This window comes from Phyllostomus discolor, chromosome 4, assembly GCF_004126475.2.
Source record: "Phyllostomus discolor isolate MPI-MPIP mPhyDis1 chromosome 4, mPhyDis1.pri.v3, whole genome shotgun sequence".
NCBI classification, from domain to species: domain Eukaryota; kingdom Metazoa; phylum Chordata; class Mammalia; order Chiroptera; family Phyllostomidae; genus Phyllostomus; species Phyllostomus discolor.
The window spans coordinates 186,447,702-186,475,382 of NC_040906.2; the positions used below are offsets into that span (position 1 = coordinate 186,447,702).

Consider the following 27,681-nt stretch of genomic DNA (forward strand, 5'->3'; position numbering starts at 1 on the left):
GGAAACGTGACTCGTCCCTGAAGAGCCGCCTACCACCTGTTTGGCGGAAGCCTCCGAGGAGTGACGTGGAGGGTTTGCACAGGCCCTGGGTGAGTCAGCGCTGACCGTTCGGGGGTGCTGACAAGCGTGGTAACAGAGACTGACAAGGTGAATGCTCGGCACTGTTAGGCTGATGGACGCTGGGACACATTCCAGAAGGCTTGCTCCAGACACCTGGGAACATAATGTCTCCACAAAACTAAGGCTGGAACGCTCCCCTGCAAAGCCGGAAGGGAAGGGCTGGGCTCTGAGGCAGGTGCTGGGGTCACAAGGCAGCTGTGGGCACCTCTGAGAACAGGACACCGGAAAATCCCAGGAGATGAGCCAGTCCGAAGCAAAGAAGGACCACATCTTTGGAGTTTTCTTTGAAAAGTCAGAGCTCAGGTTTAGGGAAACATCCAACCTGATGAGATTTTTCCTGGACCAGCCTCTCACCAGAGAGAAGGCGTAGGGATCCCTTGGGTTGCCTGTGGTGACCTCCTGCTGAGCAGACTGGCAGCCCTTGGGGCACAGGAGGACACCTTCCTCCTTTGACCAACCTGGGGCAGGTTCCCCAGGTTCTCTCCAATCAGGCTAGGTCTCCCAAGATCTCAGGTGATCTCGGATCTCTTAAGGCAGCCAGGGTCCGAGCACTAAAGTCCCGGAGTGCCCTCGGATAGCAGGGAGCACGTCTTTCCCAGTTCCCACAGGTGTGAGAAACTTCACCAGAGGAGTTTTAAATACAAACCTCATTATTTATGAAAGGCTATTCACAACAGGTTCAAAAGATAAACTCATAGCATACCGAGTGATTCAAATGTGTCTTTCTGTTATGTTAAACACCCCCTCTCTCAGCCTTAGTTCTACTTCCCAGAATTAACCAATGTTGAAATGGCCCTGGTTGCAGGTGTTCTGCACAAAGGAGCTAGCCCACATTGTGCGCCTGTGCTTCTGGCCTCGTCACCCTCAGAAGTGTGAATTCAGCACGCTTCCCTACATCTCAGCTCTCTGCGTTGCACCTTCCTGTTCTTAGGGGTCCCATGAACATTTTAAGATCTCTAATTTTAAGGTATTTAATGGCTACATGCATAACTTTCATATGTATAAAGCCCTGTTTCTTGATTTTTCAGTTTCTAACATTATTGACCTGCTCCCTAGCCTGGAGATGAGGAAAGTAGATCACTGCCTATAACCCAGGCCTCTTCCTTTCCTCTCCCCAACTTGTCAGCTGACGAATACCGTCATCGGGCTTGTAACCTTCGAACTCTGTTCCGTAATTTTAAGTTGGTGTTCTGAACTGTGTCCATGGTGTGACTTAAAAAATTAAAAACCAGCCCTGGCTGGCGTAGCTAAGTGGATTGAGCGCGGGCTGTGAACCAAAGTGTCGCAGGTTCGATTCCCAGTCAGGGTACATACCTGGGTTGCAGGCCATGACCCCCAGCAACCGCACATTGATGTTTCTTTCTCTCTCTCTCCCTCCCTTCCCTCTCTAAAAATAAATAAATAAAATCTTTAAAAAAAACAACTATGTTACCTCATAACATTTTAAAAAATTAAAAACCAATAAGACACATTTGTAATATTGAGATTATATAGATAGTAATTGCAGAATCAAGTGAGGCCCATAGAGTTGGAAATGGGATTTTATGTTACCAAAAATAGGTATCCAAAGAATGACTGAAAAATGGATTCCCTTTACTTACGCTCATTCTATTTTTCTAAGTCATGTCACATTTCACTTTGCTTCATCTTTTCACGACTTCTGAACACTTTTAACTCACCTTCATTCTAATGGATAGAATAGATGTATATGTTCCTTTTTATGTACCTAAGATCTTTCAGATAACTGAACATATTTTTAAAAATCATTGTCCTTTAATCACTACCTCCTGTCTTCCCTGTTTTAATTTGGGCCAGTTGCTTTGTTGGCCTGTGTTGCAGCTAACCACTTGAAATTTCTTTTCATTTTTTTCCTGAGGCAATTTTTCTATTTGCTGGATTACTTTTCCTGCATCACATCCCAAGTCACACCAGGAAGAGGAAACAGGAGAAACTTTCTGAGTCACTAGATGAATTATTTTGCATTAATTCTTGAGCAACAGGTTGCTGGCTATAAAATTAGGTTCAAAATTATTTTTCCTGAGAATTTTAAAGACTTGCTCCACTGTTTTCTAGCCTCAATATTATTAATGCAAAGTGTGATGACAATTTTATGCTTTTTATTTTTATTTTTTGCAAGTATCCTGTTAATTCTCTCTGCACTCAGTTTTACACTCAGCATTTTCAAAGTCTTTTTAAAGATTTTATTTATTTTTAGAGAGAGAGAAAGGAAAAGAGAAAGAGGACAGAAATATTGATTCGTGAGAGAAACATTGACTGATTGCCTCTCTATGCCCCCTACTGAGGATCTGGCCTGCAACCCAGGCACGTGCCCTGACTGGGAATTGAACCAACAACTTTTTAGTTTGCAAGACAATGCCCTACCCACTGAGCCACACCAGTCAGGGCTACAATAGGAATTTTTTACTTTCAACTGAGTAGTTCTTGGCACATGGTAAAAATTTTCCATCTGAAAATCTTTTTTGTAATTCAGGAAAATTATCTTTTATTACTTATTTCATTATTCAGCTTTGTTCTATCATCTTGAATTAGTTACATATTAATAGCTTTCCAGATCTATCCTGCATTTCAACTTCTTTCTGGTAGTTTTCCTTCCTGTCATCCTCTACATTCTGAGCTATTTTCTCAACTTTATCTTCCATATTACCAATTTAGTGTTCAGCCATACCAATGACTCGATTCTATTAATTTTTAAAATGCCTTTGGGGAACCAATGTTCAATATTTCAAGGGCTCCTTCACATCCCTTTCCTGCTCCTTTTCCATAGTAGTCTATTCTTCTGTGTGAACACCATCCTTTCAAGTCTCTCCTAGGAGACTAATTCAATTTTTAATGCCTTCTTTCCTTCTTGTGTCTGATCTCCCATGGTCAGCGGGTCTTTCACACATTTTGGCATTTCTCTTTACCAAATATTTGCTGATCCTTGACTGATCCCTCATGGTTTTTTTATTGACAAAAAAAAATTGCGTGTTTCCTATTTATGAAACAGTCTGGTAAACACCCATAGGCCCATCATCCTGCTTAGAAATAAAACTTTGTAAGTATAGTTGAAACTCCTGTGGTCCTCCCCAGATTGTCTTCCTTTTAGCTCTGAGCACAGCAAGGCAGAGGCCCAGCAGCCCTGCAGCTGTGGGGGTGCCCCCCAGAGGGGCTGTGTCCTGGTGCAGCGCAGACCTCACCAGCACCTTTAGCTGATGTGCAACCTGAGACGTCTGGGATGTCTGGGACAGGTGAGGTCTTGGAACTACATTCCTTCACTTGTGCAGGCTAGAAAAATGAGGAAAAGTCCACCTGGGCTGCTAGAACATAATAGCCACTGCTCTTACAGCCTGAGGACTGGGAGAGCATTGGCAAGGGAAGGAAGAGTGGCATTTGGTCACGTGTGCATTACTCAGACTGCCCTGTGAGCCCAGGAGGAGCTTCTGCAGGTCCAAGAGACAAGGAGTGGGGAAAGGGCACCCAGAACGTCTGCCATCAGGAAGCAAGCCCTTCCCGAGGCGGGATCCCGAGTCCGGGGCGGGAAGTGACAAGAGCAGGGCTGGCGCCAAGTCCTGGGGGGGAATCTCCTGGGCAGGAAACAAGTGTTCCGGGAGATGGGTATCCGGGCTCAGGGAGCAAAGAGGTTCAGCTGACAGAGTTTGGAATCAAGATACAGCTTTTAGGTCTGAGACGCAAGGATGCACTTGAGACAGACCAATTGAAAGAATGAAGATGAAGATTCTTAGAGACTGGCGCTGCTGAAATTCCTCCCGCTGGTACTCAGAATTGGTCTTAGGCTTAATTAATCAAGGCCAAGGGGCTTCAGCTGGGGGAGAGGGGCAGCGACAACAGGAGGGGAAAAGGAAAATAGAAGCTAGGGAACAGATATGATCCAACACAATCTCTTGATATCAAGGAGACTTGTATTTTTCAGCATTTGTGAACAGGTCGGGGTATCCAAAACTCCATTCAAAATTATAAAGATCAACCTGTCGCCCCTGCTGACCTCCCCCATAAACTATGAACAAATACCCCAGAGTTCCAGGAAGACCTGGTTCCATTCTGAAACTTGTTTTGAGCACCTGTTATGCGTCAGGCATTGTGTTAGGAACCGAGACTTCAGGGTGGATGAACACCTGCCTGGGCCATTCGTGATTCCGGTCCTGTCGGGGGGTCAGACGTGCAAACAGCCCACTTGAGGCAGGGTGGAAAGGGCTGTGCTGGAGGTGTCCCTGGGTCGCCTGGACAAGTGGAGCAGAGCAGAGAGAGGAGGGGAGAGGCACAGCGGGAGGGGCCCCAACATCATGAGTTCCACACGCCCACCTGGCTGCCCTGGAGCCCAGTCCAAGGCAGGTGTGAAGTGGCCAGAGACCATGGCTTTGGAGTCGGAGCCCTGATTCACACCTCCCTCTGCCTCACACCTCTTGTGTGATCTCAGGGATGCTATTTAATCTCTATAAACCTCAGTCCCCTCTGATCACCAGGACATCTAGGGAAAAAGCACTAGAAATACCTTTACTATTTAGTATAAGTCCATACTTCTAACAGGATGAGGAGAAGGAAGAAGAAAAGGCAATTCAAAAAGAAGGTATGCCATCCTGGTTACTAAAATTGCTTCACGTTTATCACTCTCTTTAGGATTAGTAAATTGTAGGTCTCATTGGGTACACACTAAGAATTGGAACTGATGAGACTCCACAGGAAGAATGGGTCAGATTCTTCTTGTTCTAAGCTTCTTCCAAAAAGTAATAGTTATGTTATTTTTCTTTGTACTTCTAGAGGTATATTAATTGGGAGCTACCATACATGCCGTCTCTAACAAATTCCATGCTGCATTTATCATTGACATTCACGGTCCAATCGCATAATGAGGTGTGGTCAATTCACAGTTGGCCATGTTGCTGGCTGATAGACTGAAACCCTCTTGGCAATCTCCCCAAAGGTAGGAAATTATGGTGATTTGTTTCTCTTTGGCTTTGTATATTTTTTTAACCATCCATGTACAAATGGAAAAAAAGCCTGATTATCTGTGAATTTCCAAGAATCCGATCAAAATGATTTTTTAAAACCCTGTGAAGACACAACACAGGAGGAGCCTGACAATTCTTTGGCTTCCTTTTTGTGTCTTCCTCTGCAGAAGTGTTTTCTTCTTTGCTTTCACCTTGAAAGTAGACATCTCTTCACCAGCAGGTAAAAATGCTAGCTACTGAGGATAAGCTAGAGAGAAGCTCCTGCCGGGGCGAGACCTGGCTGGAATTGATGCCAGTAGATCCATTGGCCACATTGGACCACTGACTGTCTGTAGCCAGGCATAATAATTCTCCACTGGCCAAGGTCAGTGTTTAACAGTGACCGTTTTGATTTCAGTGAAGAAGTTGTAAGAGTCCTTGGCTCCCTCTCTACCTATTCCAGAACTCTTCATCCCCCCGAAAGGAAGGTTCAGCTCTCTGATGAGCCAGCAGTTGGTCCAGACCAAGCCTGACTGCAACTTCTTAGCCACCCGATGGACACGCCCCACGTTGCTTGACCACACCGTCGCTGCCAGCCCATATTTAACACTGTTGGCTCTTTCAATCACTTCCTCTTCACTCTCAAAGGGGACAACACACGTCACTGGACCAAATATCTCTTCCTTCATGCAGCGTGATTCATCCTTAATGTCTGTTATCACGGTGGGAAGCATAAAATAGCCTCCCCGATTCCCCGGGGGGAGACTCAATGTATCCACTCCCTCACCGCACAGAATGCGGGCCCCTTCTGCACGAGCTCTCTCGATGTAACTTCTGACCTGGGTGGGTAAAAAACGAATGCCATTAGCAACATCTTACCATTTATCTTCACACAAAGCAACAAAAAATTCAATATTTGCAAATCAACCAGGAAAGACGTGTGAAGTCATTGCCGAGAAATCTAAGGTTACCTTATCACTCGGCTGCTCAGACTGAGGGGCAGAAGAGCACTAAGCATCCCTTGGGCATTTGGCCCTCGTATGGAAAAGGAGCGAGCAGTTTACTTAATGTCTAGGTGCCAGTCACTCAGGTAAATGCTTTTTATATAGTTTCACTGAATTCTCTCAAAAGCCTGTTAGCTAGGTACTATTATCCCCCCACGTGCTAATGATATCGTTGGCCCTCAGAGAGGGTAAACATTTCACAAAACTTATACACAGGAAAACTAGAATTCACATTCAGGCATATTCAGTAGGTAAATATGCAAAAGAATATTTTCCCACTCTTTGAGAGGCTATGTCTTTTGCAGAAAGTGTGAAGTTGAATGGTGTATAAGATTTAACTAAAGGTCAGGATGCCCTTCAAATATCTGAGCTTCCAGAACAAGTAATTTCTAATTTCTAGTCTCATCACTGATAGGTAATATAGCATAGCTAACTATAATGGGAAATAAATTAGGCAATAAGTTAACCCAGTGACTCAGAGACAATGACAGATATTTATTAAAAATGGTTATGGGAATGACTCATTATAATAATGATATATATACATTTATACATGAAAATGTTGCCTAAGTCACAGTGACAGATGATGCGACCTCTAAGCGATGTTATAAGCATGGGAGAAATTTAAAAAATTCCCAAAATTAAAAATATAGAACAAGAGTCAAGTAGTATACCAAAGACAAGGTAAATTTTGAAGTGTACTTTGGATTCCTACTTATCATTTATTGTCTGAGGATTCTGTCCCAGTATTAAATTAGTACTCCATCGTAGAACTATATTCAACACAGAGCTACATGTTTGGCATGTAAATGTAAAAAAGGTCATGTTATTTATTATTAAATTTGCTTCAATTTGCAGACCACTTAATAAGCCATGAAGTCAGACTCTTTAAAAACAGAACATTTGGTCCAGCTCTGTGTGCCCGTCTGCCCCACCCCCGCCCCAACACACACAGCGATCTCAAAGCCTCCCAGAAGAGCCCCAGGCTGGCGTGTGGGTAGAGATTCAAATAGATTTGGACTTCTCTTTTGCCCTACTCTCTTCCTCCTCTTGAAGCAACCCACCCTCATTAAATTAAAAAACGCCCGAAGCAGCATCCTGGACAAAGGAAGTCTGGGCGCGGCTCCCTCCAGGATACTGGTCACAGGTCCAGCAGTGCCAGGAATGTTCCAGTGTTACATCATCACATGACTATCTCTAGACACTCTTGGGATCATCATCTATGAACAGAAGTGTCCGTTTCAAATGGTGAATTCATCAAAATATCTGATGTATAAGGCGACTCTTACTGAACTGAATTCATTTTCCAGAGAAGGTATCGCTGAAGCATAGCATGCTCCCTACACTAGCAGCAGCTTAGGAACTGAGATTTTCAGTAAAACCTGAAAAAAAAAAACCAACCCTCATGACTGGTAACGTGCTGTACCAGGTAATGAATTACTATTATAAAACTTTTTTGGAGCAGAGAATAATTAGTACTTAGGAGCCCAGCTGTGTTCAAATTACTCATTAGCTAAGAGATTTTCAGTGCCGTATGCCTCGGTTTCATCATCTGAAAAATAGGGTTAGCACTGCCACCCATTCATAGGACTAAATAAACCATATAAAACGTTTAGCATAATACCTGGCATATAATAAGCCGTTTGAATGTCAGCAGCTGCTGTTGCTGTAGATGAAGATGATAATATAATGCATGATCTGACACTTACGAGCTGAGACTCCAGAGGTGTCCTCCACTCTGCGTGTCAACTTGTTTAGCTGACAAAGGAGACAGGAAACTGCAGGAGTGGACAGTAAAGCCTGGTCCTACTGGGGGAAGCACCTGTGAACTTCCTCCAGGCTTCCTCCAGGCTCACTGCAAACACTCAAGAACTCTATCTCACTATCTGACTTGCATCTATGGGAAGGCAGGCATACAGCCAGGTTCTCTAGATAGGCAAGTGGGGAAGGATTCAGGAGAGTAAAAAGAAAAACAAAAAGCAACTCTCTGAAATAGGCTGGGGTGGCTTTCCTTCATTCCTTGAGGACAGAGTCACCTGCAATTTTATGTGCATCTCCTATGGTCACACGGAAGCTGGGAAATGACGTGCCCACTTAGGAGCCTGCTATATCTCCGAATTCCTGAGCCCTTTGCCATTACAGACCAACATTTACATATTCTACTGGGATTGCTCTGTCACTGCGTCATCAGCTATCATGACAATCACACAGAAGTAGGATGGACACAAAGACCCCAGACTCCGCAGGGCTAGTGTGATTTGGAGAAAACACAGATGCACTGCGGAAGAGGAGACAAGGAATGCAACAATGGCAGATAGCACACAGCCCCCAAAGCTTCCCTGAGATAGACAAGGAAAGCTATCCCCTGCCTCCTTGATCCCAGATGGTTTAGCAGACTGAACTGAAAAGAGCCACAGTCTGAAAAGGCCAAGAGGAGGGAATGAGGGGGAAACCAGGCTCTCCCTCACACTTTAGCCTGGACTAAGATGAAAACTAGCCAGCTTGGCGAAACCCACATGGGGAGCTGGGTTCAGGCAGAAGGAGACGGACCTGGGGTTGGGGCTACACAGAGCCTTCAGTGGTGCATCTTCCTGTCTGTGCACAGGCACTAAGGGGACACACACGTGCTAAGGGAGGCCTCAGCTTCCTCCTGCCCTTGATACATTCTCAGTCTGCAGCAGGTGGTCTTCAGGATCCACCAGGACACCCCATGTATGCCCGGGGATCACTGTCATTAGACTCTAGCCACCAACTTACTAAAAAGGAGGTAATTTGGGTCTTCATGGTAGAGTCACTCAAAGATGCTAAGTTTAAGATATATATTTTACTCTGGAAACAAAATTTGGAAATTTTATACTATACTATTTTGATACTGCAACTTAGTAAGTCCTCCGTGTCCATGTCAGAGGTAATTAAAACTACTGGGAATCGCCAAAACAAAACAAAAGTTTGATAATTTGGAGGAATATGTTCTTTTCAACTAAAATGTGTTGTAACTGAAATATTTTGGTACCTTTTTATAAGTTGGTTTTTGAGAAAATAAGAACATTGGCAGGGAAGAATGTGGACCTACAGATAATGTTCCACTTGATATTTTTTTAGTAATGCTGTAAAAATCTCTAATGAACTTAAAAATAAGTTGATCATATTTTTGAAATTCCTTTTTTTCCAGAGAATTAAAAAATGTTTCTTCTAGTCTCGATGTGATTTCTTCTAATTCTGTAGTTGTAGGACTTCCATGCAGCTCTATTTCCGGCAGTTCTGAACAATGGTCATTCTGTAGTTTAGTTGTAATTTTGATGTGGTTGTGTGAGGAGGCAAGCCATGTGTACTTATGCCGCCATCTTGAATGGAAGTCTCTATTTTTTGAAATTCTTAGTTGGCATTTAAGAAGTTGGATTTTTATAATATTGAGGTATTGAACACCAAATATTTTCCCAAAGATTTTTATGAAACTAGAATTCAATTCTAAAGCTGTCTGTGAAATAAACTGAAATAACCAATGGAAAGAGTTAAAGGAGAGTCTCAAGCAAAACCTCAGAGACTTGTATGTGTTTACATGGACTTTTCTTTGTTATTATAAATTAATGATCAGTGAAACCAGTTGCTCCCTGCTTGTTTTCAAGAGGTCAAAGAAAATGGAATCCTTTTTCCAAAACAGAAGTTTGGGGATTATACTGTAACTAGAACACAGGATGGAGAGTTAGTTTAATCATTTGTCAAACAAACACTATGCACCTTTTGTTTGGGCTACTTTTTTAGAATCTAAGGATTTTGTAGTGAATAAAACTGACACTGAAGCTAGCATTCTAGCCAAGGAAATATAGCCAATAAGGGAATAAATAATATATAGTATATATCAAGTGCTAGCCAGAGTCATGGAGAAAAATAAAGCAGCAAAGAGGCAGAGGAAGTTCTGGGGGGTGTGATTTTATATAGGTGAGCAGGCAAGCACTCATTTGGATGATAACATTTGATCTAAGGAAAGAACCAAGCAAACCTCTGAAGGAAGAATATTCCAGAGGGTGTGGGCAATAAGAGCAAAGGCCAAAAGGAAGTAGTGGGCCAATATTTTTGAGGAAGACTAGGGAGACCAGCATGCAGCAGCGGGCTGAGGGAGGGCAAGGGTGACAGAGGCAACAGGAGACAGAGGTTACCAGGAGACAGTCTCCTGGGTCATTCTAAAGACTCAGGCTTGACTGTGAGCAAGATGAGGGTCATACAGATGTATCGAATAACTATGATACTAAAGCAAGGGTTAAAAAGTAAGTTGGCTAATCTGGAAATATCAGCATAGACACAGGACTGTCTCAAAAGGACAGTGAGTGAGCTCAGCACAGCCAGGTTTTAAGTGTCCTCCTCCAAAAGCCATCGTCATCATGGGACATCTAATGGGTACCCACAGGGCCGGATGCTGGCCTTGATTATCCTTCCCCATTAAAAGGAGCCAGGGCTCAGTAGGGTGTGGTCCCATTGCCTGTGTGGGGAAGAGCAAGTCAGGTGGCTGAGGCTGCTTATTGTCAGTGAGCAGAGAGGCCTGCAGAGGGCCTTGGGTGGAACTCAGGAGGACAGGGAGGCAGGCTAAAAGGGAGGGCCCCCATGGGCAAGTAGGGTCATGCTGAGCATCAAGACTATGACATGAAAGCCCACAGAAAAATCAAATATTTTTATTTGCTTCACTGATCTATCTCCGTCACTGGGTCAATTAAATAGTGATTGTGGCCTACGACAGAAAAAAATCAGTTTCTTCGTTGATTGGATGTAAAGAGAACTTGGAACCTCAGGTCAATAGTGAATTGCAAAGGAGACTTCAGACTGCAGCATACCCCAAGCCTACTGCGAGAAGCTCCTGGAAGGAGCTTTGTTGCACAGGAAGCATTCAGCACGTGCTTATGCTGTTTTTACCAGTTATTTGCAGGTGAGGGTGGGCAGGCGCGGAGGCCTCGGGTCCAGAGCAGTCAGACAAGAGTGGGCAAAGGGGCCTCTGGCTTCTGGTGATTCCTCGTTCCATGACAACTGCAGGTCCCAGGGGCACTCTGGGGACTGCTGTCTATACACCTGCAATCTTGCAGGTGAATTTGACTGGAGGGAGACACAGCCATACTGGCCAGCCTCACTTTAAATAAGTAACTACAGGCCTCAGTGAGCCCTTGGAGCTGCCCTGCTGACAACACAGTCATTTCCAAGTCCATTCTCTCTCGTGACCTCCTGCCAGACTATTCCACAGGTTCTCCTCCCTCCTGAAACCTCCAGCATCTTCTCCCCTCCTCACCTGCTTCACTGAGAAAACAGGAGAAAGAAGAAGACACCATCAAGCCACATTACCTTCCCACCTATGAGCATCCATGCTTCACAATATTGTGAAGGTCAAAGTTACAATGTGGTGAGTCTGCCAAATCGGCGCGGTGTTGGGGCTGTCTACAAACTTACGTAAAAGCTCTGCCCCTTCCTGGCTGACTGGTGGATGCATATTCTCCTTGGTGAGCCTTTATTGCTGCAGTTGGAGACAAGACCCTTCTAGTACCCAAATCTGTGACTCACTTTGGGAGGAGCCACAGCAGGTAATGAGATGACCTGAGAGATCTAAGTTTCATAAGTCACCCAAAGGCCATCAGTGGCTTCTCCCACGTCACTCCACTAAGGAAAGACCACACAATTTGGAGTGTGTGCCCTGGCACTTATGGAATGCCATCTGCTGTAAGCCAGAGGCAGACCCTTTTCCTCTGGGAACATTTACTGATGGAAATTCTTGCCACCCTTAATCCCCATCATTTTGACCTTTATGCTTTGAAAGTTTCCGTTCTCACTCTTCTGGTGGTGTGCTCGTGCTGACTTTTCAAGAGCATTAGTTTCCCTCAGAGCTGCTTTAAATCTGGACGATTCTCAACCAACAGTTTTAGACTCTGTATCCAGAGACAATTCCCCGCGGGTCATAATTGTTCAAAAACAAGGTAGTAGCCGACAGTACTTCAAAGCACAGACATGTGCCGTGCTTGCGCGGAGCTTCTCCCCAAGCAAGAACCCTTCTGCAGCGGACATGGCAGAGACGCGCTTACCTTCTCCAAATGAGTTTTACTTATCAGGGCGCCCATGCTGGCCGACGGGTCGGAGGGAATGCCGACTTTCCACATTCTGGTAGCTGCTACAAACCTCTTTAAAAACTCACTATAGATCCTCTTCTGGACAAAGATCCTGCTGGTGCAGAGGCAGATTTCACCCTGCCGAGAACGACACAGGAGGACAAGGAGGGGGCTGGAGGACATGCTCCCCCATGGGCAGGTCACGCTGCACCCTGAGCGCCTGTGCGCATGTGTATGAATTCCTAAGCCACTTGCTGTAGGAACTTCAGGGAGAAAAATAATTACAATCATAATGATTGTGAAAAAAGCCATCAATGGCTTCAGCCAGCATAATTATTGTAAGGAATGTTTTTCATTCTAGACTCACAAAAACCCTATTGGAGGACATTATTAGTGCCATCTCCATAATTTACTGGCAAAGAAATGAAGTTTCAAAAGGCTATGCAATTATGCGAGTTGGGTTAAATGAAGACACATCTCATTCCACCCGTCTTTCCTTCTGTGGAAGTTCTAACTCTTTGGCTTACGTCTTTGTTTTTTGATACAAATTTTAGATAACACACCTTTTGGAGAAAGGCATTTGGACCTACGCACACCTGCTCCATCCTCGGCTCTGTCCTGGGGGCTGAGGCTAATGAGCTGCACAGGTGCAGGTGTAGTGGCCACCTGCAGGACACATGCAGGACACCTGCAGGCTAGGCCATCCGATCTCACATCCTTCACCCTTTGGGATGCTATGGCCTTGAAGACTCTGATGAGGACTATGGACCCCAGGAAAACATCTGCTACGGTTTCAGGGGATGCGAAGTTGCCCTGAAGTTCACCCATGACTCTAAGGTGAGAAACCAGCTCTAGACCAGTTCCCATACTTACTTGTGTGTTTGGGAATGCATTTGGGCTGCTTTGGGGAAGAGAGTAAGGTTTCCTGGAAGTAGGACATCTAGACAGCAGGAAGAGCCTAGGGGCAATTCTACGAATACAAGGCTGGAGTAGCAAAAATCAATCATGTTGCCCACGGCAGCTCCCTGAGAAAACTTGTGTAACTCAAGAAAAGGAGCTCACTGAACAGAAGCTGTGACCCTACGAGGCCACAGAGAGACACTGAGGTTGAACAGATGGAATAACACAAAGTTAGCGACTCTCCTTCCACTGAAACAGAACTGGATTCACTCACTCACTCCTGGCTTTGCACTGTGCTACACAGACCCTGCTCGGTGGGGCAGCAGAGTTGAAACAAACAACAAACAAACAAACAAATACAACCCAGAGGACATACCTGGTTGGCAAAGCTGGACCTGACGGTGGTGGGAACACACTCCTCCAGGTTGGCGTCCTCAAAGATGATGGCAGGGTTCTTGCCCCCCAGCTCCAGGCAGAGCTTCTTGAAGTGGGGAGCACTCAGCTGTGTGATCCGCTCAGCGGTGGGCTGGCTCCCGGTGAAGGAGATGAGGGGCACCTCCGGGTGGGACACCAGGGCCTCGCCCACCCTGGGCCCTGTTCCAAACACAATGTTGACCACACCTGGTGGCACACCTGGATGGGAAACAGTATCCGTCACAGAAAGTCGTCTCAGTACGTCGAGGACTTCAGGTTACATGGAGATTCTCTTTGAAAGTCCAATAGGTGGGAATGAACTCTTACGGCTACCCCTGGTTTACTAGTAAAGGAAGAACAACAGCATCACCTCCGCCCAGCACACACCTAGGTGGAATTTCTCCGGGTGCTTTGCCCTACAAAGTGCAGGGTACAGTACAACACTCTGCACTGTTCATCCCATAAAACTGACTAGGCCTCTCAGGGGCTGAGGATGCAGAAACATCCCCAGGTGGGTCAAGCCCTGTGAGGGAAGAGAGCCCTGCTTCAAGTAGGCATCAGGAGTCACCATTCAGCGTGAAAGTGTCAGCAGAGGGGAATGAAAGTGCTGCAAGATCCAGGGAAGAGATTGACTATCTTGGCCCAGGGAGTGAAGGAGGGGTCCCACCTGGGGAGGCAAGTTTTGAGCTGAAGGGCCTGTACCCCATGGGAGAGATGCACCATTACACCCTAGGACTGACTTAAAGCACCAAGAACCCCCATAAATAGATGCCTTAGTCTCTTCTATCATCAGGCCCTACTCCCCGCGTCTCAGGAATCTATGTACTTTACGCAGTTTTTGGTGTTACCTGTGTATTACCCATCCACCACTAGGAGGTAAGGGCGGAAACAGCATCTGGCGGGGCAGGGGCGGGGGGTTCTGCTCTCCATTGCATGTGATCCTGCATGCAGCCTGGTCTGCCACACAGAATGAACTCCAGTGAGTGCTGACTCACACTCACGGGGTGCTAACTGCGGCTCAGTCCCTGCTGTGCGTGGTTTACCCCGCCAGACCTGCCGACAGCTTCATCAGGTAGGTACTACAAATATCCTCGCTTTTTCCATGGGAAAACTGGGGTACAGTGAAGTTGAATAACAGCCAGTAAGAGGAAACACTGGGTGTAGAAGGCCAAGAAAGAACTGTTAAGTAAATGGATGAATTTACTTAGTGTACTTTATGCAAGTTAGAAATGGTTTTTCACTTTGGAAAACTTCAAGTGTCCAGAAAAAAAAACCAACTATGAGCAATTTGTGTTGTGTCCTGAACATTCTTAGGGTTGGCCTGGAGGTGGCTGAGTTTATGCCCTCGGTGTCCTCCGGCTTGAGGTAGAGCAGGGGCAGAAACCATTCCCGCTCCGCCCCCGCCCCACCCCCGCCCCGCCCCCGACACTGCCCTACACGTGAGGGTTTTCAACTACTTCCCACTCCTAGTATTTGTCCCTTGCTCCAGGTCAGGCACTCTCCCTCTTGGAGAAAAACATTCTCTTCAACAATATGCTTTTCAAGTATAAATAATACTTTTACATCGGTGACCCATTATCATCCAGAACACCTGCTCACAGCGCCACAGCCTTGGCCCGATCGCCTTGAGGGTTCAGCCGAGGCCCGTTCAGGCGAGCCCCCAAGGAGATGGGGGGAAGCGTCAGGGAATCATGATGATGTCCGCAGAGCCTCACTTCCAGCGACGCCACCTCTACACCCAGTGTGCGCCCTTGTTGATATCTAGCTCAGGTGGGACTTCTGGACCAGACGGCACTGCCAGCTGAGGGCCCGCCCAGAGCCAGGCACCAGGGGCAAGCAGCTGGGCCCAGGGGTGGGGCAAAGAAGGCGCTAGGCGAGAGGTCCTCCCCCTGGCTGATGGGAGGAAAACAAGAACAAGTTTCCCACCATTGGCAAGTTGGGGCCCTGCATGTCCATCAAATATCAGGCATGTGGATGTTTCTCAGATATTGGGATGCGGGGGTGGGGTGCACAGTGGGCACCAGGAGATGGACTCTTCGGTGTTATAAACCCTGAAGGCAAAAGATGGATTGAATCACTGGTAACATTTACAGTAGCATTGTAACCAAGGGAGAGGGGAAACATGGAAACACCTCATATTATCCCCCCAGGATAACGAGCTGGTTTCGGCCGGCACTAACATTTTGATTATGCGTTCTTGAGCTCCAGTGTTAAAGCTACCTATTGGCCAGTGTTTCTCAATACTGTGTTGCCAGTTGACCAAGACATTAATGACATTTTTTAAAGGGATATCTGAGCTCTACTCTTAAGAGATTCCATTTATAAGAGGAGGAAGGCAATTTAGTGGGCACATAACAACTGGGAAAACCCAAGGTGGGTGCTGATAGACAGGAAGGGAGCAGAGCCCCTCCAAAGCTAGGATGCGGCCAGGTGACAAGGAGACGCTGAAGCTTAAATAGATCAGAACAAAAACCAATAGGGAGGACCCAGAAAACCTAATCTGTCGACATTCCAGAAATGAGGGCAAACATTGGTGCCCCCAAGAAAAAAAATGAATATTCTAGGACTCCCAAAGAGGTATTCACTGCACACTTTTTAAAATTGTTTTATTTCAAAGGGTCATCCCTCGAGTCTGTTTGGACACATGGCACTCGGGAGAGCCAGCTCTGGAAACACCCTGAATGTACTGGGAGGTACCTCAGCTTTCTCCTCCCTGCACTATTCGAGGTTTCTCTCCCAGTGCTCTGAAGCAGGATTGTGTAGCTGTGATTCACACCTCCTCCAACCCCGGGGGGAGAAACAGAGGGCTCACACAGGTGCAAGCCGGGCATCCCCTTCTCAATGTTTTTGTTAGAGGAGGGAAGCGTAGCAAAGCCAGCCTGGGGTCGGAGGGCAGGAGGGACTGTCTTGGTATCATAAGCTTAGTGGCTTGTAAGAAATAAGAGCAATGCCGTGCAAACAGATGGAAACATAAAGTTCTCACCTAGGCCAGGCTCTGGACTCTGTGACCAGGGAGAGAGGTTGGGGAAGAGACGTCATCCTCAGGGAGAGGTGGTTGAGTTCAGAAGACAGTGGTGTCTAGAACGCAGCCGGGCAGCCCCTTCCCACCTGCAGGGCGCCCTCCCCGGTGCGGATCAAAGCAGAGTTTGGGCCCCCCTCCTGTCTCATGCAAGGGAATCCACCTACAGTCACAAGACAGGGAGGAAATGCCTCGGATCTTTGCAGACACTACAGACTCAGTTTTGCAAAGCCTGGGATTAAAGCATGATCCCTTGTGCAAGGGAGGAATGATGCAGCCTGGAACAGAGAGAGGGAGGCACATTCCTGTCGGACACCTGGAAGAGGCCGGGGCATCCACAGATGTAAGCCCCAGAGGAGCAGGAGGCTTCCTTCCCCTGGAGGGCACAAGGGAGATGGGCAGCCACACCAGGGCCACGAGGCCCGGTGCTCTCCCTGAAACAGGATGGTGTAACCTGCCATCGAAATCTTAAAGAACTGGCTCAAATTTTCTGGAAGTCTCTGTGTATGTTTTTGCTTTGAGAGAAAAGGTATCCAGTAGACACAGAAAGAGAGATGGGCTCTTCCCAAATGCCCACTCAGTGGACACGGGCAGGGGGCAGCAGTGTCTTCCCGTGGGCTTGAAGGACGGGGGCACAGCAGAGACCAACAGAGCGGGCAAGACAGCCCCTTCCCCACCCCACCCCCATCCTTTCTACCCAAGCTGTGGGAACAAGAGCTGAGGGCCCCAACAGCGAGGGCCTTTCTCGTGGGGTACAGGACAGGCTTCCTGCTCCCCACTTCCAACCCTGGGGCAGCGTCAGGCTGAACACCCCGTAACGAAACCAGGAACACACGCTGAACTCGGCCATTACAACAGTATCAGAAAGAGGACAAGAAGCCAGATTATATCAGCGGCTGAGTAGTGATTCCAAATGCAGGGAAAACTGAGGAATGTATTTCAAACCCCTGAAAACGGGCTCTTTCTATCAGGTATTGTACAGCCATACAAAGAGTACCTAGTAACATCTTTATTTTCAGCAAGATGAACTTGTGGTTCCAACATAAGATTTAAATTGACCATCACAGACGCCCTCTGGAGCAGGCTGCGGTCTGGTTTAATGGGCTCCTTAAGCCTGGGCGGTGGTCCTATGCTGTGCTCGTTGCGCCAGCGACCCCTGCAGGGAGGAACGGTCCTGCAGCGCCACATCCCGCAGCTGGATGGAGGAAGCCCCCTGAGCAAACCTCATGGATGAAAAGGATTTCTCAGAAAAGGAACCGCGAGACAAAAACGAAAGATGTCAGTGGAATCTGTTTGGCTGCTGAGCAGATTTCTTTCCAAAATAACTTTTCACAGGTCAGTGACCCTCGGGGGGGTTGAAGAGTACAAAATGCAGAGCCCCACCGCTGGTCCTCAGTGAGACTCGAACACCCTATTACCTGCTTTCTCCAGGAGCTTGCACATCATCCACGCGGTCACGGAAGTCAGCTCGCTGGGCTTGGCTATCACCGTGTTGCCGGCAGCGATCGCCGGAGCGATCTTCCAGGTCAGCAAGTAGAGCGGCAAGTTCCAGGGACTGATCAGCCCAGCTGGCAGAGAGCAGAGGCAGTGCCCACGGTCACTCGGCCCGCAAAGAGGACCAGCCCGATGGGGGTTACTAACCGGGACCTTCCTGCTGAATGAAACTTCAGCTCCTAAAACCCCAAACTTTGCTTATGTGTAGCCAACCTCTGGGAAATCACTAAAATGTATCACAGCCAACTGTGTCCTTTAGAACTATGACGAATGACAATTATACTTATGAACAACAGTAAGTTTCAGGGCTCAATGGCTGTCACTTGTCACTGAACATTTCCACAAAGTGGCGAGTTTTGACACTTCTGGACTGATCTTCACATGTGAGTGGCCTCTCCCTCCTCATCTGTAAACTGTGCAGCTGCCATTTCTCCAAAGCTTCTTCATCTCTGTTTCTAATCTGTTATGGATTGAGACATAAAATCTCAAGCTTTTAAAAATCTGTTGTAAAATAAGAGCAAATACATTCTGAGACAGTGAAATCCATAGCCAGAGTATTTTTGCATTAAAAAAAATCTCTCCAGGTTCTCACCTGCATTCTGATCAGCCAGGCTTTCTGGATAAGAAGCAGAGACAGCCACTAGCACGCGCCTCCCTGTAATAGCATGAAAGTGTCCAGCCTCCCAACCATGAAACACTGGTAAAAATGAATGCTGCCTTATAAATAAGTAAATGGATGCACCTTATTTTATAATCTGCCTTCAATACTGTCCTATAAAGGTAAATATATTTTATACTATTAAATTTCCCATTGAAAAATCTTTTCTTTAGAGGGTAACAATATTTTTGCACCATTATAATATATCAGCATACTTCTGGGGAGGATATCTGAGTTTTTTTATAATGCCTTTAAAATACCATTTCTGAAGGGCTCCAATAATCAAAGTGAAGAAATGTCCCATTTTCTTTCCTTTTAATTTATATTTGTTCACCCCATCATAAAATGTAATTAGTAAAGTATGTGTAGTTGGAGGGTTTTTTAGTGGAAACAGTGGCATCTAGTGGCTATTTGGAGTCATTGCAGATATGTATGGGTCCTCTAAGGGCCGGAAGCAAAGAACTGAATGAGGAAAGTAGACAATTCAGTCAAGGCTTATTTACCACATTCCTGGCGCTGTTATAAGTATTCTACACTTATTAACTTGTTTGATTTGTATAAAAATATAAAAAGACAGAATGAGACCATCCTCCCCATTTTTCAGATGAGAATACTGAAGCACACAAAGGCTGCGTCCCTTGCCCCCACATACCCAGAAGCCATGCTCTTCACCACAACACTCTCTAGAAGCAGACTTTGCAATTTTAGTTGCGAAGGGAAAATACTGGCTTGTGAATTTAGTCTCAGCACCATTCTTTTCCCTGTGATCTCCTAAGGACAATCTTTCGGGAATAAGCAGGGAATTTCGAAAATAAATTAGAAATCGATTTTTAAGGCCTACAATGTGTCAATCAAAGTGGAAGAAATCAGCCCCTTCCTTTTCCTTAGCCTGTTCCTGGAGATCCATTCTATGGAGCTGACTGAGCATGTCTGTGTGCACCCGTGGTCCAGTCTTCTGCGGAGCGGCACCTACCGATCCCCACGGGGGTCCGCACGGTGTAGTGCAGACAGCCCACGTGGTCCATCTGGGTGCACTCTGACGTGTGGTGCAGGATGGAGGAGGCAAAGAACCGGAAGTTCTGAACAGACCGGGGAATGTCCATGGCTCTTGCCAGTGCTACGGTTTTCCCTGTAAGAAGTCAACAACAGAAAGCACAGTCAGCAGGTTTCCCCATGGACAGTGGAGACACTATCATGCAGAAGTCGCCCCCTGGTCCTTCCAGCCAGGGACAGACATTCATTGAATAGACAAAGCATAGATCATGTGTTGATAAAACCATGCAACAATTAAATATGAGGTTATAAGACAAGGTGGGGACGGGCGGTTAAAGTTGAGCCAAATGATGTTTGCTTTATTAACTGAGCAATTCAGAGCCATCCTCATGAACTTGCCAGATGCTGCCACTTCACCCACACCAGCTCTGTCGTTTCAGAGTCGAGAGTTTTGCACGTGCTACAGAGGGGTTGGAACCGTGGGTGTAAAGACAGCTGCCTTTGCACATCACAGAAAACCACTTTGATAAACACGTGATGTGTATTAAATGTCCCTCCAACACACGGTGGAGTCATTAAGACAGACACGTGGCAGAACAACAACAGGGACCCTGGCATGGGACGCTGTGTGGCACTTGGTCACCCATCGTGTGGCTCCCACACATCTAGCCCCTGGACTGAACAAAAGAAAACCCTCAGCTGACCTGGCCTGTTACTTAGTAACCCTGAGCGAGGTAGGGACACTGCAGTGTCAGCAGCTCCGCAGTAAACATTCCTTCTTGCGGGCTGGGGCGGTGCTGCGGTGGGGGCCTGCAGTCTGGGCTGTTTGCCTAACCCTATGCTGGTTTACAGCAGGTGTACAATTTTAAACAATCTGGGCTTTTCTTAACAGATATTATTGCAAGGATTTACAGACATTTGCTCCATTACCCTCACTTCTGGGAAGCAGTTTTAAAAAACTGGGAAATGGTGTCGGAAGTAGAATGGTGGTATCTCAGGCATCTTTCTGAGTAATGGGGCTGTGCAACTGCTCTTCAAGTGATCTCTGCTTTGAAATTCTCTACTTAAGAGTTGGTGGAAGATGCACGATCAACCCTAGTTCCTCCTCCCTCCACAGATCCATGCCCTTAGACATACATCTTTGCAGTTCCTTCCACTGAACAGAGTGTATTTATTTCCCTGACCCTTGAACTTGGTTTGGGCGGTGACTCGCTTTGGCCACTCATCCTGCAGAGGCCTTGGGTAGCTTGGCGTCCATGTCTCCCTCTGCCGGAGAAGCGCGCCCGCTTCCTGGCGGTCACAGGAGGGGGTAATGTGAAGCAGGTGCCCAGTCCCTTGCATCACGGTTAAGAGGAGAGAGATCATCTGACAAACCGGAAGAAGGGGATGAATCCCAGCATCTGTGCGATGGGTTGTGCTTCCCATAAAGCATTCAGTTAAGAGACAGCTGCATGTGGCCACCTGGCTCTGCTAGAAAGAGGTCCCGGAAGACAGAAGAGGCGGAGCAGAGACAGCTCTGCAGACACGCAGGCTCTCACCTTGGTCCTTGGATTCGGCCTGAGCCAGCTCCTCCAGGGACTGCTCCAGCAAGTCCGCCAGCCGGTGCAGCACCTGCGAGCGCTCCTGTGGGCTGCGGTTTGCCCAGCCGGGGAATGCGGCTCTGGCGGCCTCCACCGCAGCCTCTACCTTTGAGGAGCAGCAAATGCAGGACGGTCACTTTAAAACTGTTGCTCCCGGAGGGGTTGCATGAATCCATACACGCCAACTATGTTTGTCTGCCTAATTTCAAATATCCAGCACTTCCCAGTGCTGACTTACCCACAAGGTGGTGTTCATGTGACCAGCAAAGCAGGGGGCACCACAAAAACAGAAAAAAAAAATGCTCCATTTGGACAGATGCATCCAGAATGTGCAGTCAGATAATTAGAAAGCAGCACTTTGAACGGTAACAGATGTACATTTTCAGTCATTTCAAAATACAAATTTTTAAAAATATATGAGAGAAAAAATGAGATGAGTAGAATCTTTAAACTTTTATTTCAGCTCCGTCATGTCAGGTAAAACCTAACATTTTGTTTGGAACCACTGTCGTCCAACTTGGAATGACCAGTCATATTGGTAATCTACCAGCTAATTTTTATATATGAGGAAATATGCTAAATGCTTTACACAAATTATTTCATTTGACTCCTTTTAAAATTCTGTAACATGTGTATTGCTTTGCACCTTTACAGATGAAAAAACTGAAGCACAAAGATGCTCAAGCAACTTGCCAGAGGCCACACAGCCAATAACGGGCAGAAGCAAGACTCAAACTCAGATCTTTGTGACTGCCAGGACCACCACCTGGCCTGCTCTGGAATAATCACAGTCCCTGCTCCTTGCCCCCTGCCCACCTGTGCCCAGTGAAAGAAGTCTGTGTTGGAGAGAAGGGGCTCCGTGGCTGAACAGTTAGCCTGGGCACCCGGTTTGAGAGCTATCTCCAACAGGAAATAATACACGGGAAGGTGTGCACGAGGTCAGTTCATGCAGGCAGAATAAACTTTCAGGTCATCTGCTGCCCTTCTCCTCTCTTAGGCCACGCCAAGCCATGCCTTTTCTAGAACTGGCAAATCCACAGCCTGTGGTCCGCCCTCTCCTCTCCCACTGGCACAACGAACATTTACGATCCCAGCCTTTTTCCACAGCTGGGCCACAGGCTCAGCCCCAGAGCCCTTTCCCACAGGCTCTTCAGGCAGCCACAGCCCATTTCCTGCGTCATGTGACCTGACAATGCAGCCCCCAGAGCTTATGCTGGCCCTCTTATCCAAGATCCCATCTGCACTTCTCTCCTGTTCTTTTCATGTGAACAAAGTCACTTTCAGAGAGCTGAAATAAGGCATTCAATGATTCTCGTCTTAATTAGAAATTTCTGGAAAGGTGACGGTTTCATCTCAGAAACTGACTCTCTAATATGGACCTGCAGAGAGGACCAGAGAAGGCGAGTGGGCCTTAGTGGTCTCCACCACCAAGCACAGTGGACTCGCGGACACCCTGTGGCCAGCCAATAGGAGACGCGTTCTTGCTACAGCAGCCGGAGCAAAAGCCTACTCTTCCAGTTGCAGTGTAAAAATACAATCTGCCTAGTCACGTAAAGTCTAATCCTTTTGATAAGCAGCAAACTCACTCCCAGACATATTTTCTAAATTGTTTTATGTCATATGTCTTATGTCCATTATTTAATATAGAATACAGATTGGCCTACTAAACAGTATTATAATATTACATACAAACATATACAATGTCAGCAAAAAAAAATAATAATACTTAGAACACCTCCTACATGCCAGACGCTAAGGGTTTTGTGTTACCCAGTCTGTGTGATCCTCAGAACAACACTAGGAAGTAGGTGTGATTACCCCTGTTTCCTGCACAAGGAGACCGAGGCACAAGGAAGTTCGGCTCTAGGTCAAGACCACAGACAACTAAGTGGTTACAGGTGGTCTATTACGCCAGGCTGTTGGACCCTCGTCTGTGCTTTTGATTGCAAAGCTCTAATGCAAGTGCTACCAGACCACGTGTGTGTGTGTGTGTGTGTGTGTGAGAGAGAGAGAGAGAGAGAGAGACACCACTGGTCAAAGCCTGAGCGTGGGAAATCAGAGTGTTGGCACACCGTCCTCTGTACAATAAGGATGATGGCAGAGTCTAATTTGTAGGTTACCACTCATATCTGGGACAATGTATACTAAGGAGCTTAGTGTGTGTGAAGCAAATAACAAAAACTAAATGAATGGAATCCACTGTGAGCAGCACCGGTGGCACTTTCTGTGAGAGCATTTTAGGGAAATTGGGCAAGTAGTTTGCACAGTGACCATATTTCTCACGCCAGGAAAAAAAATGGGACTTATGGGATCAAATAGAATATTTGCAAGTTACATAGTGAGGAAATCCAAAACATTTAATCCTCTACTAGCAGGTACATCCAGAACTCAAAAATGCACATGCCATTCACTACAGAAAATATTTCAACTGAAGTTGCCATATTTTTCATTTTTAACTTCGCTTTGGGAAACATTCTCAGATAAGGAGGGCTGGAAAACAGGGAGATGGATTTCCCACATGTATCCAGTGTTGTCTGAAACAAACAAAAGTGTGGGTACAGTTTAACCAACATGAGCCAATATTTACAACCTTTAATTTACAAGGCAAAGTTCTTTTTCATGCAAAACAGATTTCAAATATTGACACAGAAAAACAAGCCACTTCTCCCCCTCAAAACTTGCACATTGTACTTCATTATCTATTAAGGCTACAATTACCTTACATAATTCAGCTCCTTGTACTTTAAAAAAATTACTTAAAATCCATTAGGCATTAGGTGACTTTACACACATCAGCCACATTTGTCAGCCCAGATAGATCTTCATTCTCAGTGTAGTAACTGATAACTAATAAAGTGTATTTCAAATATTTTACAAAATTCTTCAAATAAAATTAAGTCCATGTCACTAAAAATTTTTAATGTATGTGACATTAAGCACTCATTGAGTAAGAAAAAGGATGCTGCTAAATTTAACTCTAAAACTATATGAAAATTTGATTTGAATTTCACCACTGGATGATCATTTTTATTGTAGTAGGTATTTTGAAAAAGTGAAGAATTAGAGGATTATTAGAGGATAATATAGAATAAATGCCTGGGGGTTTTCATTTTATGTTGTAATAAAGTAACATGTTGTTTTAGAAATCCATGGATATAATGGCAAGTTTAGGCAACACTGGTAGAGAAGAGGGAGCACTAATAATTCTTATGAATAATACATTTTCCTAGATGCCAATTCAGAAATGTCTGAGAATTGTGTCTGTGTCTTAGGTTGCCTAGATTAATGACTTGCTTCTACAAATAATAACCTGAGATTTGTTCATTGTATCTATCTGTCCAATTACAAAGTAAACTTTCCTGAAACTAAAATCTGCCTTTTGCTAATATGTAATGAGCCTACACTTTTTCCCAGCCCCACCTTGCTTCTAGAAAATTAAGTGACAAACAATAATCCACCAACGTCTGAAGACCATTCCGGTCTTCTGTCCGTGAAGAATACTCACCTCCTCTTTCCCGCTGTTTGGCACTTGGCAGTACACCTCCCCTGTAGACGGGTCATAAGAGTCTATATATGAGCTACAGGGCAAAAATTTTCCCCCTATGAAGTTCTCCAACATCAAAAGTGCCGTTGTTCCAGCCATAGCAAGAAAACTCCTGACCAACTCCTGACGTGCTCCTCCACAGTTGTTCACTTAGGTGATCCCCACTGTTCCCCTACTCCTGAGCGAGTCTCCTCCTCATGTCCAGCCCCAACACCTTCATTTGCCAGTCAGGGAAAGGGGGAGGTGGCCTGACACTCAGAGAGAGCATTCCAGGCTCCAGGCTCGGAGTGGAGTTCTCAAGCATGTCACAGACTTCAAATACATTATGAGACATGGACAATATGTTAAACTCGTATCCACTTACACATTCACGGTCCTTTAGAATGCTTAGAGGCATCCTGGGTGGTGTGGTTCTGTGGACCGAGTGCTGGCCTGTGAGCAAAAGGGTCACCTTTTCAATTCCCAGTCAGAGCAAAAGCCTGGGTTGTGGGCCAGGTCCCCAGCTGGGGGCATGCAAGGGGCAATCGATCTATGTATCTCTCCTGTTTCTCTCTCTCTTTTTCCTTCCCTTCCCCTCTCTCTAAAAGTAAATAAAATCTTTTAAAAAATAAATAAAAATAAAATTCTTAGAAGGCTTGTGTGTGTGTCGTCTTATTGGGCTCACACTGTTAAATGTACATGGCTCAAAGGCTGATTGAGCGCCAGGCCCTGAAGCAAGTCCTTTCCATGTCTTTACTCATCTATTCCACATGATACTCTTCCATAAAGCAAGTGCTATTACCCCCCCCCCCAATTTTGCAGAAGAACCTGAGCCTCAGAGAGGTTAATTTGTCCATGATTGCATCATAGTCAATCAGGGATGAACTTCAGTCCTTTCGTCTCTAAACCACATACTTTTTCTTCAACGCATTTCTGCCCACACCCTGCAGAGGTGAATGGGGACAGGCCCTCTTTCCCACAGCCCACCGGCTTCTCTGCCTTGGCTGCCTTCTCTCAAAAGGACCTCTCCATCCTGGACACAGGGCTGCTGAAGCAGCCCCACCTTCCTGGATGTACCGTGGAGACAAAGATACAAACTGCAAATATGTGTGAGATTCAGCACACACAAGATTCACATCCATCAGGCATGTAAGAATTTCTACAACTTGGTAAGAGAAATGAACAACCCAACAGAAAACAGTAAGCTCTGGACCCCCCAGGTGGACAGTTATATCTTCTCTAGGTTTTTTAGTTAAATGTTTAGATAACTTATTTTAATATGTGTTGATAAAAAAAAAAATTAAGACTATACTAGTTCTACTTATCCTAGTTATATTATATGTGTGTTATATATTACATTACATATTTGTTCATATATACTATGTATTTGTCCCTAATTCTTTTTTTAGTTGTAACAAATCTGTTTAATTGAAATACCAGTTTTTAGTTTCATTTTTATATTTTTAAGACTTATATTTGGTTCATTTCAAACTCCTGTGGTCATTTTTTATAGTCTGTTCTTGCGTATTCATATTTCCACCTTTTGCTTATTAAATATTAAAGATGTAAATGTTTCCCCCAGTCACTTTGTATTCCATGACCAACACCTCCATCACCTGCAGCACAGGAAGGGAAGCTTCATCGGGTTCAGACATTCCAAAGCTGAAAGGTAACTCCACTCTATGTATGGTCTGATCCACTGAGTTGCCTTCACAACGCACGCAGCTCTCCAAGAGCAGTATTGTTTACCTCAGTGTCAGGTTCTCGAGGGAAACATGACTTACAACTGTATTCTCTTCGCATATATGTTCCTCCTTTCTACTCTGTTACCTTACTCAAGTCCTCTATGCCTTCTTCGTTTCCGTGATCCATAAGGCAGCGCTGTTGAGACTCCCTTAGTAATTGCATATATATTCTTTTTGAAATTCCTAGTAAATTTTCATTATGCATTTTAATGCTATTTGGCACTAAGTTTTATTTTTGCACTCATGATTGTACCTCTTATCGATACGGTTCTCATGATCACAGTCAAGGTTGTTTTGTTTGCTGGCTTTAAATTCCTAGTCCAGCATGAACGGTCATTCCAGTTTCCGGAGAAGCAGTGTAGCACCATGAACATGCCTTCCAGTCAGACCTAAATGCAAACTGAAGTCATGGGTCTGTAATTCATTTACTGGTTTTTATTAATCTCACTGAACTTGATTTCTTATCTGTAGGCTGAAGTTAATAATGCCTACCTCCTACAATTATAAAAATGTGGTATTGAACAAACTATTGTGTGAAAACTGCCTGGCCCACGGCAGACACCCAACCGGTGGTATTTTTACTTCCCTGACACACTTATGCCTTTTTTCCTACAATCTCTGGTTTTATTTTAGGCATATCTTTTGCAAATAGCACATATTACCTGTCCAGTTTGAGTTTGTCTTTTCATGTTCCCATGTTTGAGGCGTAATTTAATTGACCCGTTTTCATTGTTTTGTTTTATACTATTCATTTACTTCTGCACATTTAAGTGGTTTCAATGTGAGAGCGCAAAGGGGCCTTCTGGGGACTAGAAGCTCGCCTGGCACTTGCAGCTGGGCCACAGTGCTCTCCTACTAAACATTAACAATGCCCAGATCTCTGCTCTGTGATCCTGATGAACCTGGACCGAAAGTCAACCTGCAAACCAAAAAATGACTAAGTAGCCCCCTCTTGTGGCCAGCACCAGCAACTGCTGCGGCTTACTTTACCTTGTCCCATTTTTATTCTACCTCCTAGATAAAAACCTCAAATCCAATTGCGGAATTACTCCCACCTTCTGACAGCATCCAATCCAGAAGACACCCTCGCTCACTTGTGCCCTCCTGAAAATTACCTACACGTGCTCAACTTCTTCAACAAATCCCTCCTTACACCTTCTCACTGAGAAGCACCGAGGTGTGTGGTCTCTGCTGCTGCAACAAGC

At 45.6% G+C, this 27,681-nt stretch overlaps 1 protein-coding gene and 1 long non-coding RNA gene across 3 annotated transcripts; one reads left to right on the forward strand and one right to left on the reverse strand.

Moving 5' to 3' along the window:
- Positions 1-1,932: 1,932 nt before the first annotated feature.
- On the reverse strand, positions 1,933-26,612 carry ALDH8A1 (aldehyde dehydrogenase 8 family member A1). 2 transcript variants are annotated; one of them, XM_036024751.1, is made up of 7 exons: positions 26,339-26,612; positions 21,167-21,314; positions 19,609-19,764; positions 17,902-18,051; positions 13,427-13,683; positions 12,127-12,288; positions 1,933-5,905 (listed from the first exon to the last, which is right to left on the reverse strand). In XM_036024751.1, exons 1-7 carry the CDS (start codon positions 26,384-26,386, stop codon positions 5,453-5,455), a joined length of 1,374 nt encoding a protein of 457 aa, XP_035880644.1. In that variant the 5' UTR covers positions 26,387-26,612; the 3' UTR covers positions 1,933-5,452. The 2 variants fall into 2 exon arrangements, with proteins under 2 accessions (XP_035880644.1, XP_028366559.1); XM_028510758.2 differs by lacking the exon at positions 26,339-26,612 and adding an exon at positions 24,714-25,244.
- On the forward strand, positions 25,560-26,887 carry LOC118500338. The gene is made up of 2 exons (XR_004902906.1): positions 25,560-25,900; positions 26,314-26,887. It is a non-coding gene; the product is annotated as an uncharacterized LOC118500338 (long non-coding RNA).
- The last annotated feature ends 794 nt before the right edge of the window (positions 26,888-27,681 follow it).

Coding starts and splice junctions, on each gene's coding strand:
- ALDH8A1 (XM_028510758.2), bottom strand. CDS start 24,851: ATGGCTGGAACAACGGCACTTTTGATGTTGGAGAACTTCATAGGGGGA. Junction 19,765..21,166: donor GGCCGAATCCAAGGACCAAG/GTGAGAGCCTGC, acceptor GACTTCTTACAG/GGAAAACCGTAGCACTGGCA. Junction 12,289..13,426: donor GGTCCAGCTTTGCCAACCAG/GTATGTCCTCTG, acceptor CGTTCTCGGCAG/GGTGAAATCTGCCTCTGCAC.